The 22,542-nt window shown below is 38.4% G+C and overlaps 1 protein-coding gene across 5 annotated transcripts in view; it reads right to left on the bottom strand.

Annotated features, from left to right (window-relative positions):
- Window positions 1-6,592: 6,592 nt before the first annotated feature.
- The window catches only part of GK (glycerol kinase), a 34,996-nt gene continuing 19,046 nt past the window's right edge, over window positions 6,593-22,542 (bottom strand). For 3 of the 5 annotated variants that reach the window (XM_032100871.1, XM_032100872.1, XM_032100875.1), the window contains 8 exons: window positions 21,630-21,708; window positions 19,693-19,789; window positions 18,112-18,196; window positions 14,696-14,816; window positions 14,361-14,504; window positions 13,694-13,771; window positions 12,122-12,208; window positions 6,593-9,020 (listed from right to left, as the gene is read on the bottom strand). In XM_032100871.1, coding sequence (XP_031956762.1) covers window positions 9,013-9,020; window positions 12,122-12,208; window positions 13,694-13,771; window positions 14,361-14,504; window positions 14,696-14,816; window positions 18,112-18,196; window positions 19,693-19,789; window positions 21,630-21,708 — 699 coding nt within the window. In that variant the 3' untranslated portion in view covers window positions 6,593-9,012. Of the gene's footprint in view, window positions 9,021-12,116; window positions 12,209-13,693; window positions 13,772-14,360; window positions 14,505-14,695; window positions 14,817-18,111; window positions 18,197-19,692; window positions 19,790-21,629; window positions 21,709-22,542 lie in introns of those variants that run through there. The other 2 variants (XM_032100874.1, XM_032100873.1) reach the window with 2 other exon arrangements.

Raw genomic sequence — 22,542 nt, 5'->3', positions numbered from 1 at the left:
CCAGTCCCCACCCCAATGCCCATGAAGCCAGTGAGAGCAGAGCGGTGCCGTTATGTGTAGTGTGTGCAGGCACCACATCATCAACCATGCCCAGAGCATCCTTCTGGCCATGGGCAGCACAGCTCTGCTGGCCAGGGGCTGCAGTGTGGGCCTGGCTTCAGCACTGAGCCTGGGAGTGAGCAGAAGTGTTTGAATTCATATAAATGCAGTGCATCAAACACTTATATTTTCTCTCCCAAATACTGTTTTCCAGAAGCAGTACTCTGTTCTTGACATGATGTAAACCAGACCTGTCAAAACCCCTACAAGATGCTACCCTGAAACCCAACAACCACTCAATGTGTGGACTTTGGCAGAACTCTTGTTTAGCTCATCCCTCCATATAGTGTTTCTTTTGGGCTGGAGTTACATATCTGACCATCAAGAGAAGGGACACACTATAAAGGTGAATAAAGGAGTACATGGTCTGAAACCGTGCTTTGAAAGTAGGATGTTGCCTGGCATCTGTGTGTGATTCCATATGCCCTAAGACTGCCACACATCATCTCACTGCAGTAACAGGGTGAGAGGACAGATTAAGAAACCCCAGCTCCTTGTTCCTGTTCTGAAACAGGAATGCTTTTACTGACACCAAGTCCAGACAGAGTGATGGAGTAGATAAGCAGACCCAAAATAATAATCCAGCAACTGTTAGCAGCCTTCTGAACATGTCTGTGTTGTTTACAGTGCCAGAAGAGAGCGAGAGAGAGGTACCTTGGAGGTGTGTATGCAAAGGTTGTAACTCAGTGTAATTTCAGTCCCATGTCTTATGCTCTACAAAACCTCTATCTTCAAAATAAAAGAGAAACAAGAGATCCACGGATCTTATATACGCCCTTTTTGTTCACTATGGAACATCAGTCATTTCAAAGTCTAGGCAGTGTCCAAAATGAAATACCCACTGAGAGAAAGAAATTATTAATTATACTTTAATGGGTATGGACTATTAAGTGTGTGTGTAACCTTAGCGCTGGTACTTCCTGACTTTTAGGTGAAAATTCATAATATTAACAATCTTAAGGGAATATCTGTAAATAGGAATTACCACACCACTTAGTTTTTAAAATTTTATTATGAAAGACCTCACCATCTTTCCTCATAAGTGTTTAGTACCACACATTTAGTGCAAACTAGTTTGTCAGTGCTGATCTACAGTGTGTAAGTGAGCTGCCTGCATGCTGATGTTATCTTTGTTTCTATTGTAAGGTAGTACAGCTGTGACTCATGTTTCTGCATAAATATTTAAATTATGATTTCAACATTTTCATTTTGACAATACCGTGCCAAATGCTGCTGTGACGGTTTCAACAGATTTTGAAAAGCAAGTGGGAATAACTGATTGGCTTTCTTTAATGAAGCTGTAATGAACTCTTCCAACAATTTTGGATATATCAAGGATATTCTGTAAACCAGTGTCATCCTACAGTTATGCCCTTTAATGATCCTGTTGCCTGTTATATGGATCTACTATTGTGTTACACTGTGTTCTGAACTGCTACAGTTCAGGTATGGTTTTTTCTACCTTTTCTAAGTGCTTACCACACACACAAAATAATAAAACCTGTCTTGGGGTGACTTTATGATGTGTATCCCATATCGCTGCCCCATGCCCAGAAATTAATTTTGTGCCTTTCTATGCGTTTAAACTGAGCCTGAGAGGGGAGAGAGAGACAAAACCGAGGGAACTTTCTAAGCAGTTTGCAGTTTGTTTTCATGTTTTCTAGGACACAGAGATAGAGACAGCTCTCTGTGTTCAGCTGCGGCAGCAGAGCGAGAGTGGGGAAGGCACCTTGCTTGCTTTCAGCCAGTTTTTCAGCTCCTTTTTTCTCCGGAGAGACACGGAGAGTTGAACTTTTGTTTTCCTGGGACTTCGTTTTTTTCTCTTTTCCTCTGCTGGACGATTTCAACATCAGAATACATCGGGAGGAATTTCCACCGAGGCCTTGGCCCTGGAGGTGGGCTCACCACCCCATCCCAGGTCCAAGGAGGGGAGAGAGAGATCTACGGAAGGACTCTGAAATTTTCCCAGGTTTTCTCTCTACAGTGAGAGGTTTCATTATTTAGCATTAGTATCCTTTTCCTGTGTATTTGTTAAATAAATAGTTTTATCTCTTTCCCTTTCCTTCGAGGAAAATTAATTTTTTCCTGAACCTGGTGGGGGAGGGGTGGTTGTAACCTGCCTTCTCTCAGAGGATGTATTTCCAAATTTGCCCAAACTGGCACAAAACCCTGTCTGCATATTCCAATATACAGCGTAGCTCATTTGCACATCAATTGTGACTCAGTATTTCACATCCTCATGAATAAGCAAATAACCTATTTCAAGATTAGCAAATAAAATCTTTCAGCACAATTACATTTCATTTAATTTAATCATTAATTATATTAATATGAACTGTGCTTAGCATTGCTTAACATTACTTAACATTTTGAAGTTTGAGAAACCCTGCCTTGTGTGCACTTGTTTGTTGGTGTGATATCTGCAGTCAAACGAAAAGCCTGGTAAGAGTCAAAGTAATGATGGCATGGTCCAAAATGTGTCGCTGGGTGTTGCAGCCCCTGACTTGAGCTGGAAGTTCAACAGTGAGCTGAAATCCAAAGCAAGACAAGGTGCTGTTTGTTTTCTTTAAGGTTTATGTGTTAAGTCACAGGGTAGAGGCATCAGATTCCACTTGAAGTGGTCTGCACCTCTTAGAAGACTAGAGTCCACATAAGAATAGCTTGTGTTGGGGATACAAACTTATTTCCGGGTGGAGAGACTTAAAAATATGTGTCTTGAACTTTAGCTGAGAACAATATTATAGTTATCATCTTGTATTTTGCTTCACAGTGACATGATTCTTGCACATTCCAAATTCCCCCCTTTTCCTCTTTTTCCTTAAAAAATACCCCATAAACTTGGAGAATATCTGATGCGTCTAGTATTTGTACTGTGAGATCTCTAAAAGCATTTTATTTTGTTGAAGCAGTTTCTTCTGCTGAAGAGTCAGTTCTTCAGAATTGTACAACTGAAGAATCAATTGCCCTTGAGGGCAACAAGGTTGACAAGCTGCACTGGTACATTCATTTCCTGAAAATGCTGTCCACAGATGACTTGGAGTTAGATTCTAGTTATAAGCTGATAGAGATTGAAGCAGTTTACATAGTTTTTCAAGTAACCTTCCTTCTTATTGGGGCAGCACTCAGCTTCAGCATTTGTGGAAGAAAGTGATGTTAATACTGAAACATCATGCAGGAAAGGGCATTAATATTTGTATTATGTATCCTCTCAACTGACTCCTGGTGTTGGAGTAGTAATAATGAAGGGATTTCTGTGCTCATAAAAGCTAAAGGCAAAGAGTTCATGAATCTGTATCTAATGATAAGCTCTGTGGCAATTTTTTAGCAATGGGTCCACCTGCAAGACAACTTATGCAAGAAGGAGGGATAGGACTGAAAGCTTAGAAAAAATAAGTGGCTGAAGTGATATATCCCAAATTCCTGAAGCTGTTTATGAAGTAGCAAAGGAAATGTGGGTGCTGTTGAGCATGCTGACTAACTCATCCTGTTGCCAAAACAAACAGAATACAACTGCAACTGGCTTTAGTGGTGGGAGGGAATATGCTTGTTCTAGACAGTGACAGCTGAGGGCCAGTGCCATCCTGTCTGTTTTCTAGTTGCACAAGACCTAGGACGTGTGTCAGGCGATCAGGAAGCCAGAGCTGCTGTATCCTCGGCTATCCGAGTGCCCCATCCCTGCAGAACTGAAAAGGAACAGTCCAGGAGATCCTTCCAGCTCAAGTGGATGTACTTTGAAGTCAGAGAAGGAACCCCCAGACCAGCAGCCCATAGATCTGAAGGAAAAAAACACTACAGAAAAACAAAATTAATTACTCCCAAACTGATGTCCTCAAAATTTTAAGGAACCCATACTTTCAGGTTTTTCTAACTGCAATTTAACTGTTACGTCTTTGGAAATGTGTTATCCCATGCTTGCCTTTTAGGCTCCTTTGAACCACCTGGTGGTGTGATTCCCTATGAAAAATAGGGTGTTAGATTAAAGTAATCATGAATCTGAAAAAGAGTCATTTTACTTAAACTCCCAGTGCAACTGCTTAAGAGAATGTCTCTCAGGATTAAACCAAGCAAGATAAGCAGCCCACACAGTTGGGCTGACTCTTCCAAAGCAAATACGTACACAGGGTAGCACAGTAATACTGCCAGCTAAAGAATGTTGAAATACAACAGTGAGTGACAGCTGGTTCATACAAACTGAACTGGTTTTGTCCAAATAAACCAGCATGGACTTTCCCTCAGCCTTTGTTCTGAGCTTGCTCAAGCCTTCAGCCTGAGCTGGGGATGAGCGGTGACTGATCTAACCAGCCCCACAGATGGACCAAGGCAGAAGGGCACCTCTGTCTGGGCCAGCCCTCTGCTCAGAGCATGGTCAGTGAGATCAGGGCTGTGTCCCATCAGGTTTTGAGTATCTTGGAGGATGGAGATCCCATCTTTCTGAGCAACCTGCTCCCTTGTGTGACCACCCTCAGAGTAAAAGATTGTTTTCCTTTGTTTGAATTGAGATTTTTTGTGCTCATTTGTGCCCTTTGTCTCTTGTTCTGTCACTGGACACCACTGAGAAGGGTCTGGCCTTTAGTCCCTGTGTAAGGAATTTATATCTGAGCTATCTCCAAGTTGAATATGCCCAGGTATCTCAACTTCTGACACATGACAAATGCTCCAACACTTCATCCACCTTTGTGGCCTGTCTGGTGTGTCTGTGTCTCTCTCATCCTGGCAATCCCAGAGCAGGATGTAGCACTCCAGGTATCACAGAATCATGGAATGCTTTGGGCTGGAAGGGACCTTATGATGATGTAGTTCTAACCGCTCTGCCATGGGCGGGGACACCTTCCACTAGACCAGGTTGCTCAAAGCCCCATCCAACCTGACACTGAACATTTGCAGGGGTGGGGCATCCACGGATTCTGTGGGCAACAGGTGTGTCTGAGGAGGGCTGAGTGAAGGATCACCTCTCCTGTCCTGCTGTGGACACTCGGCATGACCCAGCCCAAGATGCTGTTTGCCTTCTTTGTTGCAATTGCTGCAAACAAGGGTTCAACTTGGTGCCCACCAGAACCCCCCTGGACCTGTCCTGCAGAGCTGCTTCCCAGCAGGTTGGTCCCTGGCCTGTCCCAGTGCAGGGGTTTGCCCCTCCCAGGGGTGGGACTTGGCACTTCCCCTTGCAGAGCTCCGTCAGGTCCCCGTCAGCCCATTTCTCCAGCCTGTTGAGATCCCTCAGGACAGCACTGGGACCTCTGGACAAACCATTCCAGCAATGCTCCTGTGCCACTTCCCAGCTTTAAAGGGCTGCAACTCATTTGCCCATCCTTATCTCCACAATTGATGAGTACTACTTCCATAAATTCCAGTAATTTTTATTATATATAGTAATTAGAAAAACATATATGTACATATAGCAATCATACTGGGCCCAGGCTCCAGCTCATAATGGGACAGCATTCCAATAGCTGATACAGATCTAAGGCTCTTTAGATGGAAAGATTAGAGCTTGGATGCTGACACAGATATTAAGAAGCTTGCTTATACTGCATAGAGTTCCAGTAACAAACATTGTATTAGCTTTCACTGAAAAAAATTATAAACTTTAGAAACTAATTAAATTAATAAAATTCTAATAATAATATTCCAGCTTGATGAGTCATGAAATTTGAGTACACTCTTGTGCAGGGCAGCTCAGGGCAAGGTTGCAATTTTGCTGTGTGAAGACACTGGAGTCTCATGAGCAGAGAGAGAAGCCTGATATTGAGTTATAAAGTGCTGCCTCAGGCTTGTGTGCTGATGTGAAATTTAAACGTATTTTTGTTTCCAGGTGCATGTCTGTGTGTGTTTTGTTTCTGACTCTCACAACTGATTTCCATATAGGAGACTAACAATTTGTAAAGACTATGGATGAAGGCCATATCCTTCGATAATCATGGAGCACTGGATGTGTAGAAGGCAGCTGGAAGCCACAAGGAGACACAATCAGAATCCAGCAAGCACACTCCTTAAATGTTCCCATCAGATACACCCCATGCTCCTTTCTTAAAGTAACACAAACACCTTCTGCTCCCAGCTACCACCCCCAGCAATGTTTGCTATTTCATGAACTTCTGCCCCCAGCTCACAAAGGCTTTTGAACCTGTAGCAATCACCAGACTATGGTATAAAACCAAAACCTGTTCAGTGTATTGGCCCCACCCCACTTCTGCATCAAACCTGTACTATGACCGTGTTCCTTCCTGTCATTTTACTTGTATTTTCCTGCTTTTTCCTGAACATGGAGGGACTTGAGGAAATGTGATTTTTAATCCAGTCCTTGAGTCCTTGTATCACTGAAGCAGAATGCAGTACTGCATGTATTTCACCTGTACATCTGAGCAACTTAAAGCACATGTCTCAGAGAGGCTGCTCTAATGCTTTATTTGCATCAGTGTATACTCATGCCTCAGGTAAAAACATTAATGACAACGTGTCTGAAAGATGATGTGCAAGAATAAACCGACAACTTACATCAATTCATTTATGGTACTTTAATACCAAGTTAATGCATTTCTCAATTAGAATTTATAAACTGGTAATTCATAGAAAAAAAATAAATCACAGCTTCACAAAAAGCTAACTTGAACAGTTTGTCCCCTCCCCGCCAACAAGCAGTTTACAATATATTTCAACTATGTTGGTAGAAAGTTAACAGTGATGTGAAACTCTTAAAAAACATTTGCAACAGCAATTGAAAATAAAATAATGATTTTTACTCAGTGAAAAATTAATAGGAATTGTGTTTCCCACTAAAAGATAAGTCAGAAAAGCAGCAAAAAATCCCTCTCTTACTTGTTAGGTACGAGCTTTAGCCCGCCACATTTATCATAGGCAAAGGCAGCACTTCAGCATTATTCGTTCCCAGGTTCAGCACTTCAGTGGTTTTGGCAAGACTCAAAAGTCATACTCAGAGGTCCAGAGTTTGAGGTGTGTGCTGCCCCTGCTCCCTGTGCTCCACAGGCTGGTCTACTCCTCTTCCTCAGGGTACAGTGGGATCAGAAACAGCTCAGAGTAAAGGTAAGGAGTATGAAAATTTTTCTATTGGATCATATTCTTTCTTCACTCTTCACCTCTCCAATACAAACTGGAAACACCAGAAATTTTGGCTGTCACACTTCACATGTGAGTATTTACAGGAGAGACAGGATTTGGATGATGCTGTTATATTTTCACCTGTGTACAAAATCCCTTCTCTCTGCTGAGGTTATACATGCAACCACAGAACAAAAAATGTTCCTTCTCTAAGTCACATTTTCAAAAGTCATTGCACTTGACAATAAAAAGGCAATTAATATGCATTTGATATTAAATATATTGTACAGACCTGAACTTCTGTGCAACTCATTGCTTCGGACATATATAACATCCTTTTAAAAACTAAGCCTCTAATCATAGCTTAACAAAGAAAATCTTTGTTAAAGACAAAAATCTTTAAGAACAAACACACAAAAAACCGCTCCCTTTAACTCCTAGTGCATTTAAATAAATCTTTGAAATTCTCTATGTTGTTCCCACATTTAACCTCACTGCCATTCCATAATGATCTAATGACATTATACAAGAACACCTTTTCCTTGACCTAACCAATAAGGCTGGCATTTCGGATGCTGTTGGTACAAACAGGAAAGCTGAAGTTAAGATTATTATCTCACTCCTTTCACGTAGAAAACGAAAGGTTTCAATCAAGGTGGATGTAACTCAGTTGTCACCACTGTCTGTAAATTCCAGCGGTCCATTTCAGGTGCCAAGTACTTACTCTGCTGAGCCAGGGTTTTGGATTGTCCCAGCATATTTTGCAACAACTTGCAGTTAAACCTACGGACATGGAAACTGAAAGGGAGATTTTGGTCCCTGAGATATACTAAATGAAACCAAGACTAAAGTACTGATATTTAGTATGGAGTGGACCCTTTTTAATGAAAACTAAGTTATCTTCAACTTTCTAAAGTTTAACAAATAGTCACTTAAGCAAGATGACAGAATATATGCAGTATTGGTCAAGAAAAGTGCACTGTACAGAGTAGTTTGAAGAGTTACCAGTTACTGAGGACCAAGCAGCTGTCCTGTCAATAGCATGCTGTGTCAAACTTGTCTTTCCAAGCTAGCACAAAACCACAAGATGAAACATGGCCTTAACCAAAACTCTATCTTCTCTCATCTCTTTAAAGGTACAACTACAGGACTTGGTGTCATAAATACTTATGATGGGCCAAGTGACTACATGTGCCAGAGCCAAACCCAACTTTTTAACCTTGCAGCTGAACATTTCAGCAATACTCTGTGGACAATAGCAGCAAACTCCTCATTGCCAAACCAGTGGCAATGTGTGCAACTGGTAATCCCTCTTGGGCTAGTGTTTAAAAGGTTTGTACCATGGAAGGTGTTACAGACCAGTGGCAACTACAATAAAACATCTTTGGCAACCATTGACATATGAAAAGTAATTCACAGCAGCTGGAAGAATCGTAAGATGTTTATAAAGTTCCATAGTGCATCATGAACTTTCTGAAGTGTGTTGCATGAAGTACCAAACTCCTGAAAAGGACAGCTAAACATCTGCCATCATTACCTCAGAGATTGCAGGTTTTTTAATACCACTTTCTCAGACAAAGCTGGGCCTTGTGAAATTTTAGAGGATGATGTGAGATAGTTCACACAAAGGCTTCCAGTGCATTTGGAGTTGATTTGGGCAAGGGAACAGCATAATGAAGGGCTGAAGACTGAATTTTCAGTGCACCACCCGGAAATTACTCAGGGAGTAGTGACAGATGGATTCATGAATAGATTGAACCACAAAAGTAGCATAATCACGTTGGTGGTGGAATCTCTTCAGACAACAAAACAAACTGAAACAAAAAAATCAGCTGCATCCAGTGAGTCCACTAAGTAGCCTCATTTACCTTAAAGAAGAAAATGTGTGCATTAGGAACACAAAGCTTATTCTAAAACATTAGTAACACTCTATAACACAGCTGAGATATAAGAGGAATTCAGTAAAACCAACTTTTGTTTTTAACTACTGTAGTTATAAATTTGGTATGTCATGACACCAGATAAGCCAGCTCTTAAGTGCGTGGGATGTGCACACAGTAGGAGAGCAGAGACCACATTATTAAGATGGGTAAATTTTTAACAAGTAGAAGAATTGAAAGAAGATAATCTAAGCTTATTTTCTTCTAAATATGAGCTCAGCTTTCAGAACTTTGGAAAATATTATTGCAAGTATCTTGCAGAACTGCACAGTGATCCCTATATATAAATTAGGATGCAATTTGGCAGTAACTATCACAACACAAGAAACTAAAAAGGAAAAACAGAATCTTAAAAAAGCCCCCACAGGGTAATTAAGCAGACAGAATATAGTTTTGCTATCAGCACTGATGTCTCCTTCTGTGGGAATCAAGTCAAAGAACTTTATATCCCAGATGTCACATCAGACCCCATATATAGCCAATCCCCACTATACCTCCCTTGAAAGATGCCAATTTATGCCCACAAAGTAATTTATTTAAATTTGAGTCTAATAAAATATATGATCATTTTCAGTTAACTCCTAACCACCCCCTGAAAAAAAAAAAAAAAAGGTACAGCTATGGAATATATTGAAATCTTTCAGATATCCACTTCTAAAATGAGTGTGGAAAACATAAAAAAATCTCAGCATGAGGACTGCAGTTATTGTACACAGCTTGCTTCATTAGTGAAATAATACCATTCATTTCTCTCCAGGAAAGAAGAATGAAGACCATAAAATAAGGTACAAGTAATTGACCTGATTTTGATGAAATTATGAAATGCTATAATTAAATAGAGTATTGTTCAGTCATCAGGTGCCACATGAAAAGGCAGCTTAGCAGTTCTGTAAATGGGGTTTTGCTACGTTAGTGTTCTCTATTCGGGCACAGCAGATTTTTCCTTCACATTTCAGTAGCTGTAAAATCATGGTCCTGCCCTAGAGACGTGTTCAACATCAGCACTGTTGCTATGCGAGACTTACTGCTGTTTCAGCATGTGAAGCATGAATTCAATCCTCCCTAAATTCAATCCTCCAACCTACTACTCTGATGACTGCATTGGAGTTACAGTGTTTCACTAAAAGATAAAATGTAACAAAGTAATTAAATGGAGTTTCTGTACTGAATTAAAAGGAAAGCCTGGTCAGCAAGTTCTGCCTTTTAAATGCAAAAGGATATTTCCCAGAGCAAGTGTTTCAGGGGAAGCAGCCCTGCTCCACTTGACAATGCAAATTCTGTATTTCATGTTCTACACTAATGCACAGCTGGGCAAAACTGCAGCCTGTATGTACCATCACTGTTGCTGTTCCTTTTGAGACTTCATCATTTTTAAAACAAAGAACAGGAAATTTCTTACAACTTCTCCTGTCCCCAAGCTTACCATGTAAATAATAATGCAATATATTCACATATAAAGTAATTATATTGGTATGTATAACTATATACACATAGTATATCGATAGCTAGTGTTATCTGAAAACAAGGTCAAAAATGGGTTCTAAAGGCCACGGTGAGTTGAGATGAATATGTTTCCCACTTGTGAGTCAGCAAGGCACTGACAAGCTTAAGGTAGGGAGAAAAAGAAATCTTTTCTTATGAGTTCCAGCAGTGCAAGTTTAATATGCAAGTTACTGATTAGTTGTTTTTAGAAAGGAATTCCCAGAATTAAAGTTGCTTATCTGCTAATTTATCATTGATTTTCCATATTATTTTAGGTACCCTCTATGTGGTGAAGAACCTGACCTGGAATTTATATTCATATTACTTTGTTCAGCATGTTAAAAATTTACCCACTTATTCACAGCTGGTTTTATTTTATTCTTCATAACATAGATCTTTCTCACTCACAGATACATTCCAGAGTTAGTAAATGACTGTCAATCCATTTGTTCAGTTTGATTTTGGCTAGCACTTGTTTAGTTTGATTTTAGTTCTCCTACAAGCTGCAACCGTCTCTTCCATGCAAGGAAAATTACAATTGAATAGTTAATTCAGGCTGAATGAGTAGAAATAAAATACAAACACATCATCACAGGAGCATGCTAGAGTCCTCAACTGTCTAATTAACACCCTCTGCCTATCCCTCCAAAACCAAAACAAAAAAAGAAAACTAAACAACCCCCAAACAGCTTACTAAGCAGCAACAATGCCTATACTGTAAAATACTTCATTTGGAATGAAATTCTGCAACAAAAAGGAATAAATGACACCATCAAATAAACATCCTTTTCTTACTGTAAGAATATCTTAATGAAATGTCTTACTTCTGGCATAAGTAACTAACACTGTCTTCTATATTAAGAATTTTCTTTTAAAATAAATTGTATATTAACAGGTTGAAGATGCATCTTCATTGCATATGCACACAATCCCTTCCCAGTTTTGCAGCTAAGCCTTTTAGGGTCTCTTCTTTTTAGACTAATTTAATTCACTTCTCCATCAAGAGAAAAATACAAGAAGAATGTTTTATAGATTTAGTAGATGAAGATTTCTAACAATACAATAGTTTCAAGGGGTCTAGAAAAATCAAACAGGTGCATGAAGCCTTTCAGGACAGAAGAAAAAGTTTTCACTTAATTTAAATGAGATCCTCAAAATAATTAAAAACTGTGTAGGAAGAAACACAGGATAAAGAATGGAACCTTACTCTAACTGCAATGCACACTGTGAAGCAGGCAACACATAACTCTGCTAGGCTGCTCCAACCCAAACCCCTTTTATAAACTGTGTACAGTCTGCACAGAGAGACAAAGGGAGGGGAGAGTCCAAGGTTTCATGTACATCCAACAACTGCAAATTAAATGGCACGTGAGAATGGAGACAACATTCCCTTGGTTCTCTTAGGTAGATTATGCCTGAATGTTTGTGTGCATGAACAACAAAAAGCATCAGTCATTTTTGCTCCAAACAGATAGAATACAAAACCCCCCAAAACTTAAAATAGTGCAGATAGTTTTTAAAGTGATCTAGTTCAAATAATAACTAACCTGAGATGTACTTTGCTCCAATTAACATTACCATGCTACTCATAATAAAAATACCCAAAGGCAGACTAGAGAAGATACTAGTGTCACCTGATGGCATCCAGGGGACGGTGTTTCCAGTCAAGCAAATCAAAAGAGAAATATATATAAATTGCAATATAGGTGTTAAATACACAAAAAGTAACAAATGTAGTGACATTTGCAGAAGAACTAAAAAAATATTATGCATGAACCCCATAATAATTCAAAACAGGTTCTCCCTGTAAGAGTTCAAATCCAAATTCCCCTGTCAGCACTATCTAGGTTGAGCCCATTTCTAGTATTCTCCAATCCTACCCCTAAAGTATCAAAGAACTAAGGAAAAGAACAGGTGTTCTTTATTCTGAACCAGGTTTTCTGGTTTCCCCCCAGGTGTTAGTCCAGATAATCACTGAAGTAAGTTTTGATAAACATATGTCTTCACATTAATTGAAGAAAAAACCCCTAGTTTTATTTTCTGCAAGGCAGATTTTCCTTCAAAAGGAAATAAAGATATCTAAGTAAGATAAGCATCAGGTTAGATGTAAGGGTACTAAATCATAAAGGTCAATACTGAAGTGAATCATATTGCTCATGTTAAGTCACCTCTTCCCCTTCCCAATAGCCTTGGCAGAATTGTTTGTAAACCACAGTGTTAAATAAAATACTTAAACCAACATATAGGATGGCAAAAGGAAAATTTTAGCTTTCAAGAACAAAGTGACCACATGCAGCTTGAGGGCTCCAGCTGTGGATTTTGGATTGTGGGGGGAGTTTACATTTTGAGGATTCTTTACTTAATACTTTTCATTCTAATAGTTTTTCCAGCAAAAGGGAAATTAAATGAAGATAAAGCCTATAAATGATGTGTTCAGGATTGCTCAGGACTGAAAACTTATCCCAAAATAGTACTAAAATAAAAATTCAAATTATAGATCACAGAAGACTGCAGGTTTAATTTAATTAAAACATGGCAAATGAGAAAGCCCTCTACTTCAGAGGAAAGATCTTGTTCAGTCCCTCAAAAGTGTTTTCATATTTTCTCTATGTGAACAATAGGTCTGTGTAACTCTTGACTTCATTGATAACTTCCTGCTCTTACCCGCTACGGGTAAAATAGATTTTGATGTGGATAATCAATCCCTCCTTCCTACATAGCAAATAACGAAGGCAAGATACAGCAAGAAAAATCACAGGATGAAACTTTTCTCCTTTGTAGTGTGAGGTTATGGTATAAGAAATTTTACAAAATCCCTGCGCTCTTTGAATTGTGCTGTATCTAGTCTTGTAGGTGAGATTATTTTTCTTTTGTAAACCAGTACCATTCTGCAAAACCTGCAGCTGTTCTGTAAGATATTGCTTGTGCCCTCCTTTCAGGAGGAAGACCCAGCTTTCTATTTTCCTGCTCTGTTTCCACAGTGGATTTAAGTAATGATCTTTAAATCACTATAATAGTCCAGGGATGGTATGAACAGAAAAGGTCAACAAAAGCAAGATGAGCCACCTAGGCTAACTGGATAATTAATAATACTTGACCTGCATTAATTTTTGGTTTACCATTTGGACTGTCAGATGTCTCCCATCCCATAGATTTCATCACAGCTTTCTTCCATCTGGCATAGCGATATTCACTTTCTGAAATTAAGAAATCAGCAAACATCTCAATGCATAGGAATACAACTACAAGTATTTAAGAACCAGACACAGCAATACGAGTTTTTTACTCTTTTGCACAGTATCATTTGTTTGCACAGAGAAATTAATATAAAATCCTTTCTTGAATACAAAAAAACTCCACCCCAAACCCAGCAGTTATTCATAGTAACAAGAAATAAAAGACATTTTCTTCATGTTCACCAATAAGAAGATTTACAAGCAGAACAAAATGAAGCAATTGATATTTATGTAGAAACCCTTCAAATTCTGTCTTGAAGTAGGGATTTTAGACGTAATTATAATCAAAATGGTAAGACAAAATTATGCACCAAAAATTAAGAAACAACTGAAAAGACAAAAAAGCATTTATTTTGCACAGAGATTAATTATGTCAAGTAGATACTTTCTATCTCTACAAGCACTTAAAAATTGATGAGAAAGATAGCTAGCTAAAAAGCAATAATTAATGTAGGCTTTTTAAAGCCAAAAGAAGAGTATCCAAAACCAGTCCTTTCAATATCTGTGAAAAAAATAAGTTTGCAAGTCAGAAAACATGAAAAGGTTTTACCCTCTGGGTTGATCTGTGGTTCAAATCGTTCACATGTCACTGCTGTCAAATCTCCAGGATTCAGACTCCAAACTCCAACTCCTTCTGCAGCTCCTGCTGCCATAGCAGCTCCTAAAGCTGTTGTTTCAGGCATTGATGGTTTTACTGAAGCAAACCACAGAGAAGACCATAATGATTTTTAATGGAAGTCACCTTGATGACGTCAGAACTAAAGATTTACATATCTATCAAGATACAATAACAAAGCAAGCCATCCAATTTGCTCTCAACAGCCATTACAAACCAATGTTGTTGTCAGCATTAAAAAGAAAACAGGAGCTGTAAATTCATCTTACCTACTGGAATACAGAGGATGTCTGATTGGAGTTGCATGAGGATTTTGTTATTGGTCATTCCTCCATCTACTTGTAACTGACTTAGTGGAATCCCACAGTCCTTGTTCATGGCATCTAGAATCTAAAATATGAGTAACAGATGTTACAATTTAATTGCACAGAAGTGCTCTGATACCCTCCATGATACCCTCTGAGTGTAAAACACTGACAGTTCACCATTTGCTGAAGAGGGTTAAGTAGATCATTCCTCTCCCCTATAAAAAGCAAAACAGATGTAATGACAACACAGTTTTGTTTAATATACAGCACATGCATTCTGTTCATTACAGAAATCCTAGTGTAGAGATCTTTCTCCTCAGGTGCTCTAGATGTAGCCTATGTGCTGCTTATGTGGCCTAAGAAGAATTTTAAGAAAAGCTGATGTGAAAATTTATCAGAGCTAACAAGGGAAACAGCAGTAATAAATGGAGTCCTTCAGCTGATCACCCTTTGTCTAAATACTTTCTCTAATTTGATGGATTAAAGAATTGAAGAATTAAAACATTTGAACTGGCAATCTGGAAGACACTTCTGTAAGAACTGAGGAATATTCAAATGTTTTGAAAGAGCGACCTCTTCAAATATTTTCAGTTAGTTGTTGAAAACTGAGAATTTTATATCAAGCAATATAGACAGCAAAAATAAGCTGTTAGTATAATTTTTTGTAAAATTATGTTTCCTTTTGGGCACAGTCTGTAGCTGAAAAGTGTTGAAGTGTTTGCAAGGGATAATTAACTAAGACGGAGTATTTAATTCACTGATACCTCTCAATATGCTTTTTAGAGGATTTCCTAAAAACATCAGACCTGCCGCAAACCTTAGTTACTGGTAACACCATGGCATTACCCTACAAGCACCACTAAATACAGAATAGTGTTTTTTGTAGGGTTTTGTAAAAGCAATCAGTTAAATATCTCATTTACATTTTGTAAGGTTAGTGCATAATTTTTGTTGACAAGTTAGGCATTAAGAAGTGCAGAATGATTTTCTCTCTGTAATTTTTCAGTGTATTTAAATAAAAAAAGAGGTGTGCTTTTCTCAGCTTTAAATGACAAAACAACACAGACCACAAAAAAAGACCAAAACTACAACACATTCTGCCCTGTTCCGTAGCTACAAAGTACCCAGTAATACAATCCTTACCAGGAAAAGTCAACATGCTATTTAAAAATGAACAAAAAATTGTAGGCTTGCAAGACAGTGAAAACTACATGGAGATGAACTGTCCAGTAAATTTTCTCCCCATTTCCAGAAATTAAGCCAGCAAGGTCCGTAACCAGAAAAATCTTTAAAGGGGTGAAAGGAACTGCCCAGGATAAATAAAGGTTAAAAATCACAAGGTAAGGAGAGTAAGGCCAGTTTTCATGGTGGCAGCTTCTGCCCATGGCCCTGCACTGTTCAATGCACAAGAAATAAATTAGAAAACAGGATTCACAGCACAGCAGCAAAGTTTGCTGGCAATACTATACTAGTACTTATTTCCTTCACACATACCATTTTCCATTTGTCTAAGGCAATATTATCTGCCTTTTTTTACCGTTCAGAACTTCAGCACCATTGGAGGCTCTGGGTTTGTTTAACACTGTGTAAGGGCATGTGTAAGAGCACGCACTGTGTAAGAGCACGCACTCAGCAGAGATTAAAAAAATGAAAAGAATGCTAGAAGCCAGGAAGGGATGAAGGAACAAAACAAATCACGATCATGCTGCTGCTATCTATTGTACGGAGGTTGGATGAAGAGCAAGGATCCAAGTATGCAAATTTTGCCTAATGACAGCATTGTACAGCTCTTACAACTGAAAAATTGCTTATTTTGCCAAAATGCCTTCTGGAAGAAAAAATGTAACAAGTGTCATCTGCATAAGGAAGAAGCTTTTGGATAACAATGTACTCAGGAGCACTGAATGTCATGATAAAACAGGCAAGAATTCCAATGAATGTGACATGGACAGGTTTTCCTGAAGACTTCCATTTTCACTGGAATTAAAAGAACTTTATTTTTGACAACGCAGAACTAATGACGTATCTTTAGAAAGCATACATATATTTTACCTGTGTTGCTATGACTTAATCTGTTCATTTAAGAGTGTCCAGTGCCTGATCAGGCACTCCTGTCATTGTGGTAAAAGCACACTGAGTAAAGTATGGGGAAGTGTTAGATCTGTTCAAACAGTGAACTTCACCCTCACTCACTCTGACAGCTTTATTCCCCTCTCTCCTACTCCCAGCCACATGCCCAGCCTTGCATTCTGACATTTGCTGCATGCCTCTGTGAGGCAGCTGAGGTCATTAATCCAGCAGAAAAATAGCCCAGAAAAAAGGGATAATTTTCTGCTGAAAAGTTCACTGAGCTGTCACATGAGAGGGAATGGATGGGAGGATGGACAAGGAAAGAGGAGTAGACAACAAATCAGTTCACTTGCCTGTAACTTTACCCTTACTTCTAGTACAAGAATTAGAATGCTACTTCCAATTTCCTTCACAACCTTCTGAGGACTCAGAGGCTGTCAGCACAGCTTCAAAAGCAAAAGCCTGGGTGAAATTTCTGTCAGTCTTTTTCCATGAGTACTTTATTCTCTGTCACTAAAGAAACAGCACACTGGTCTCCTCATCTTACATGGTTTGAGCTGGGTGTTATTTTAAAAATCAGTATGTTTAAATAACAGCAGTTTAATTCATGCAATCAAATTAAGGTTTGATGGTTATCCTGCAGGGTCTAAGGATTTAATTTCCTCCTGTATTTGCACAGAACCCATGGACTGCAAACACAGGGAGGAGTAGATGGTGATATAAAGATTCAATGCTCATACTGATATCAATCCCTTTGATTTGGTTGGGGGATTCATTTCCTCTGTGAGAATTTCGGTTGGCTGTTGCAGAATGCCAGCTGAGGCAGTGAAGGATGGAACAGGCAGGAAGTGAATCCAGATTTCCCTTGGTATGTTTGCTGCTGTCTTACTTTAACTAGTTTTTGTTCTTGTGTACCAAAAGCAACATAAGTCCTCTCTGTCACAGCAGAGAGTATAAAGTGTAGTCTCCTACACTAATGATACTCTGTAGTTATGTCACTGCCCTGTCATTTAAATGATTCTATGTTCTGCCCCTCAAAACATTCACAAAATATGTTCACCTTATTTTACGTGCTGATAAAAAGCAGCATTACCACTCCAAAAAAATGTACCACTCAATTTTAGCTAAGTCCACAGGAGCAATTTTTCAACATTAGCAACAAGTAAAGACAAGAACAGCATCCAATTACAATATAAAGCATATGATTAATCTTCATTAAATCTTTTAGATCTCCTCTTTTCCTGGAGAGCTGCAGTTCCCGTTATCACACTAATTTACAATGAATTTAGGACCCAATTTGCCTTTACCTCTCGTGTTTGAAAGCAGACTGCTTCTAGTGCAGCGAACGCGATATGGCTTTTATTTGTAAACTGAGTAAGGCCACAGATGATACTGTTGAAGAGAGAAAAAAAAACCAATTAGGACACTCTTCTTTATCAGACATGAACCTATACTTCACACCTAGGTCTTATAATTCAAATCTCATTCAATTCCATTGTATGAAGATTACTTTTTAATATTAAAAAGCTTGTTTTTCTTTAATCTAAACAATCTCATTTTCCTGACAAGGTGCTTTCAGGGTCCAATCAATACAGTTACCATAAATTATGTTTTTTCCCAATCTGCATGCAGATGGATGTAGATTCATCCATACACACATACAAACACCCCCATAAATTCTAGTATGTCTTCAAGAAAAAAAAGATATGATTGAGGTTGATTTATCTTTAAAAAAATAATATACATTATCACTAAAATCTTAATAAATTCTCTAATGCTTTCAGTTCTTAAGGAAAAGCCCATATACATTGGTGCTGTGCTCTAAATGTTTGAAATTGTTTTCAGATCTAGTCTGATGATTAGTTGCTTCTGAACCTTCAAAGAGATTTTTGGATATGAGAAGTATGCTACATCTAACCATGAGTAAACTGAATTCTGCCAATGTACTCTGAAGTGCAGAGCAAATAACCATCCTTTATTCTATTTCAACATCTGAGGAGCAGCATGGTACTACACAGAAATACTGCTGCATACATGCAAGTTCAAAGATATTAAAGGATATTTTTCATTGTTACCACTCCAAAGATCAGTTTTTAACCATTAAAAAGTTAACCACTGTGATACGAAAAGCTGTAAAAACATCAAACTCTGAGATTTTTCTTTTTCCTTACATACAAGAAGCATCTGAATTCTAAAGATGCAACTACTTGAAACTTTGGGAACAAGATATCCTTTAAGACTTCTTTTTCCACTCTAGGAAAGTTATTCTATGTTTATATTTGTTATGCTTCCATGACTGGCATGTTGTGATTCCAACAACAGTAGCAAGCTCACAAGAGCAGAAAAGACAAATGAAAACATAGTTTGAAGTATTACCAGGTGGCTGAGTCTGAACTACCAGAAAAGGGACTGGAAAAAAGGAGTAGAAAAGAATTTTCAATAGACTGGAAAGAAAACTGTATATAAGGGGAAGGAGGCAAAGTGGGAAGGAGTTAAGTACTGAAACCGAACTCAAAACCACTAATCAGCACTAAATTCTTCCTTTAGTACTTTTGTTGCCTGACACAGTTCACAGGACTACAAACCTCTTCTTTTACTTGAGTGAGATGAAAATCCTTTCAAAACCAAAAATTGTTTTCCCTGCCCTAATCCCCCACACTGTTTTTTGGGGTTTTTTTTTGAGGAGTGGGACAAGGAGGGGAGATGAGGATGAGTAGCTGGGGTAGCTTTCCTCCCAGTAGCAGTTGCCGTTTTGAACAGTTTAAATACAAAACAGAAACAGTAGCCCATGAAGATACTACAAAGGACCATTTCACATACCTGGAAGGAATGGTATTTGTAAAATGATTAAATTCCCCTGCAAAAGCAGCGTTCAGTCAGATCCTTACCCCCTTGCACTGGGTTCCCAGTATGGTGCATACAGTCCTGAAAACGCTGGTACAAAGTAGCAGCCGTAAGAAGTTCCCACATCTGCAGCCAGTTTTTCTAATGCACACACAAAGCACTTACTTAGCTTTTCACAGCTGTACCAACACTTAATTACAGCACTTAATTATTATTTAAATAAGAAAAATATTCAGGATATCTTAGGTAGCTACAAATATAATCCAGACATGTATACAACTAGAAAATACAACCAATGCTGGCACTCTGTTCCTTGTTAACCAGTTTTCCTTTTGCAACAATATGAAAGGAAGAGATGGAGCATAGGGAGTTGTGGGAAATGTAAAATGCAAAATGCAAAATGAAAACTGAAACCCAATACTGTGTACTCAATATTCTGTCCTAGATTTTATGAGGTTTTCAAAGGTTATCTATCCTGTGGGTAAAGAATGCTGCCTTCAAAGCAGTCCAAAAGGTCACACTTTACTTACATTTAAGTCAAGGCAAGCAAGTGAAACTGGATCAAGACCAAAGGGAGTTAAGACCTAAATTCCCATCAATTTCAAATGGATTTAGAGCTCCAAATTGTCAGCTTAAGTATATAATCACAAGGCCAGCTACAAGGAAATCTGAAGTTTACTGATATGAGAACGGTAACTGTGGATGTATGAACTCCTCAATACTGAAATATTTGTAATTTTAAAAATTATATTAAGACATTTAGAATTACAGAAGAGATAATGCTAATGAACAGCTCTTTCCTAAAACAAGAAAGAAGAGCATTTTCTTTCTGCTTCTGCAGATTTCTTCTGTTTGCATTGATAATTGATCATCGATCATCTTTAAAAAGTCTTTCTAAAAGGATACTTTCATACAGACTCCACTTCAAAAAAGAGTGAAGGCAGAAGGATGGACAACAGTGACACAGAAAGAGATGATGAATCCCTACATGACTTTAACAACACTGGCAAGGTTAAAGGTCTTGAAACTTAGACCTTTCAAAGGTCTTGTCAAACTTGTGAAGAGGTACTATAGTGTCTCAACAACTGGCTAATTTATGTGACAGCAGTTTATATTCTTCTGTATGATCTTCAAAGCTTTCTTTCAAAAAAACAGCCTGATGCTCTAAGTTTTTGCTAAATCTTTGAAGTTTTACATAAAATTTTAATTCTAAATTTTCCCACCTTTGAATATGATATCAATTTATTAAAAATATGTAATGAATGTCTTTTTAATCCTAAATCTCATTAAATCAGTCACTTTCAAACTTTTGCCCTTGCATACTTCTGACATTTTTTGTTTTCCAAATTTTGGTATGTTCCTAGTTTTTATGTTACAAACCAGCTTGTTTCAGTTAATCTGAATCAGGAAACATCAGCTACACATATGCTAAAGGATTACTGCATTATTAGCCAAAACAGATTACCCTCCTCCACATCTTCTTAAAGAGACAACTTTGCAAACTGAGATCCCTACTTCAATGGATATGAAGCCTTCTACATAAATATTTGCACATGCAGGGCCTCAGGTTCTCACGTTTATGACAAGAATATGTAGGTTTAGGAACAAATATAGGCTGGTTTCTGTAATACAGACTTAAATACTCTTGGCTCTGTAAACTTCAACACTGTATAAAACCAGGAGATACTCAGTAAGTATAGTATCCTCCCGAATATGTGCTTACCGAGGAAACTACTAAAAAGTACAGATTGCAACAGAGCAAAGCTGACAAAGCATTTCCAAGACTGAGTTGATAGGCTCTATGAAATACATGTATCAATCAGTGAGCTCATGGATGCAAAGTAAATTTTTGTTGTGTTTAAACACAGCAAAATATATGCACCTTCCAGCTTTTCTTTACTTAAATATTTTGAGATTTCATTCACCAATAGAGACATCGTAACACTGGAAAATTTAAAAAACTGAACAACTCCATACTCACCAACTTCCTGTGAAGTCTTAGCAATACCCAGATTGTCCCTCAGCCAACGAACAACAGCACCAGCTATTGCAACAGATCCCTGAAAGAAACAAAGTCACTCCATTAGGAGACAACAACTGGTAGCTTTGCGCTGCTTTTTAAAAGACTGGGGAGGAGGGGTCGCTGTGGCCTCCAGCTGCAGGCTTACAGTCACAACTTGAAGCACTCCCAGGAATGCTCACAACCAAACCACAAAGTTTCTTGGCATCTGGAGACTGCCATGTAAAAAGGGCAGCCTGTTACACAGACTCCATGTAGAGAAGGTGTATATTGTATGCTTTTTTTTGTATGGGGGAAAGTTACAATGACATTTCCTAAGCAGTCTTCTTGTCTTTCTAATTTATGGCTTTTGAATATACAGTTATGAGGTTCAGTAGCCTCAGACTTCCTTTCCTGACACATTAATATTTTTATGCTTTGATTTAAAAAACAAGACTAATTATGTCTAATCTAAATACAAACATCCAGAAAGACAGAAAATTTAGGTGCTCATGCATTTGCCAGCAAATTTCTCTACTGCCTCAGCAAATGGCCCTGAAAGGCTTCATCACATCACAGACGAATGGCATCTAACCCCAAAGCCAAGTCCAGCAGACTAAGCTTCAAGTAAATCAGAAGCAGCATTATATTTTCATTCAAAGCCACTGTTAGAAGGGGCAGGGGTGTTTTCTATGCAGCTGGCTATTACAGTTACAAGATATCAGTTTGATTAAAGGAAAAGGCTGAATCCACATTTTTTGCCTCTCTGCAAAGTGTCTCAACCAGCAGATTGTACATGATTCTAGCATGGATACAGAACAAAGCACACTTAACAGCTTCTGTTGAAGCCATGTTTTCAGACAATATCATTAAAGACTTGGAGGTGAAGAAGCAG

The sequence above is a fragment of the Corvus moneduloides genome, chromosome 2 (assembly GCF_009650955.1).
Source record: "Corvus moneduloides isolate bCorMon1 chromosome 2, bCorMon1.pri, whole genome shotgun sequence".
In the NCBI taxonomy this organism is placed as follows: Eukaryota; Metazoa; Chordata; class Aves; order Passeriformes; family Corvidae; genus Corvus; species Corvus moneduloides.
This window is presented reverse-complemented; position numbering and strand designations above follow the sequence as displayed.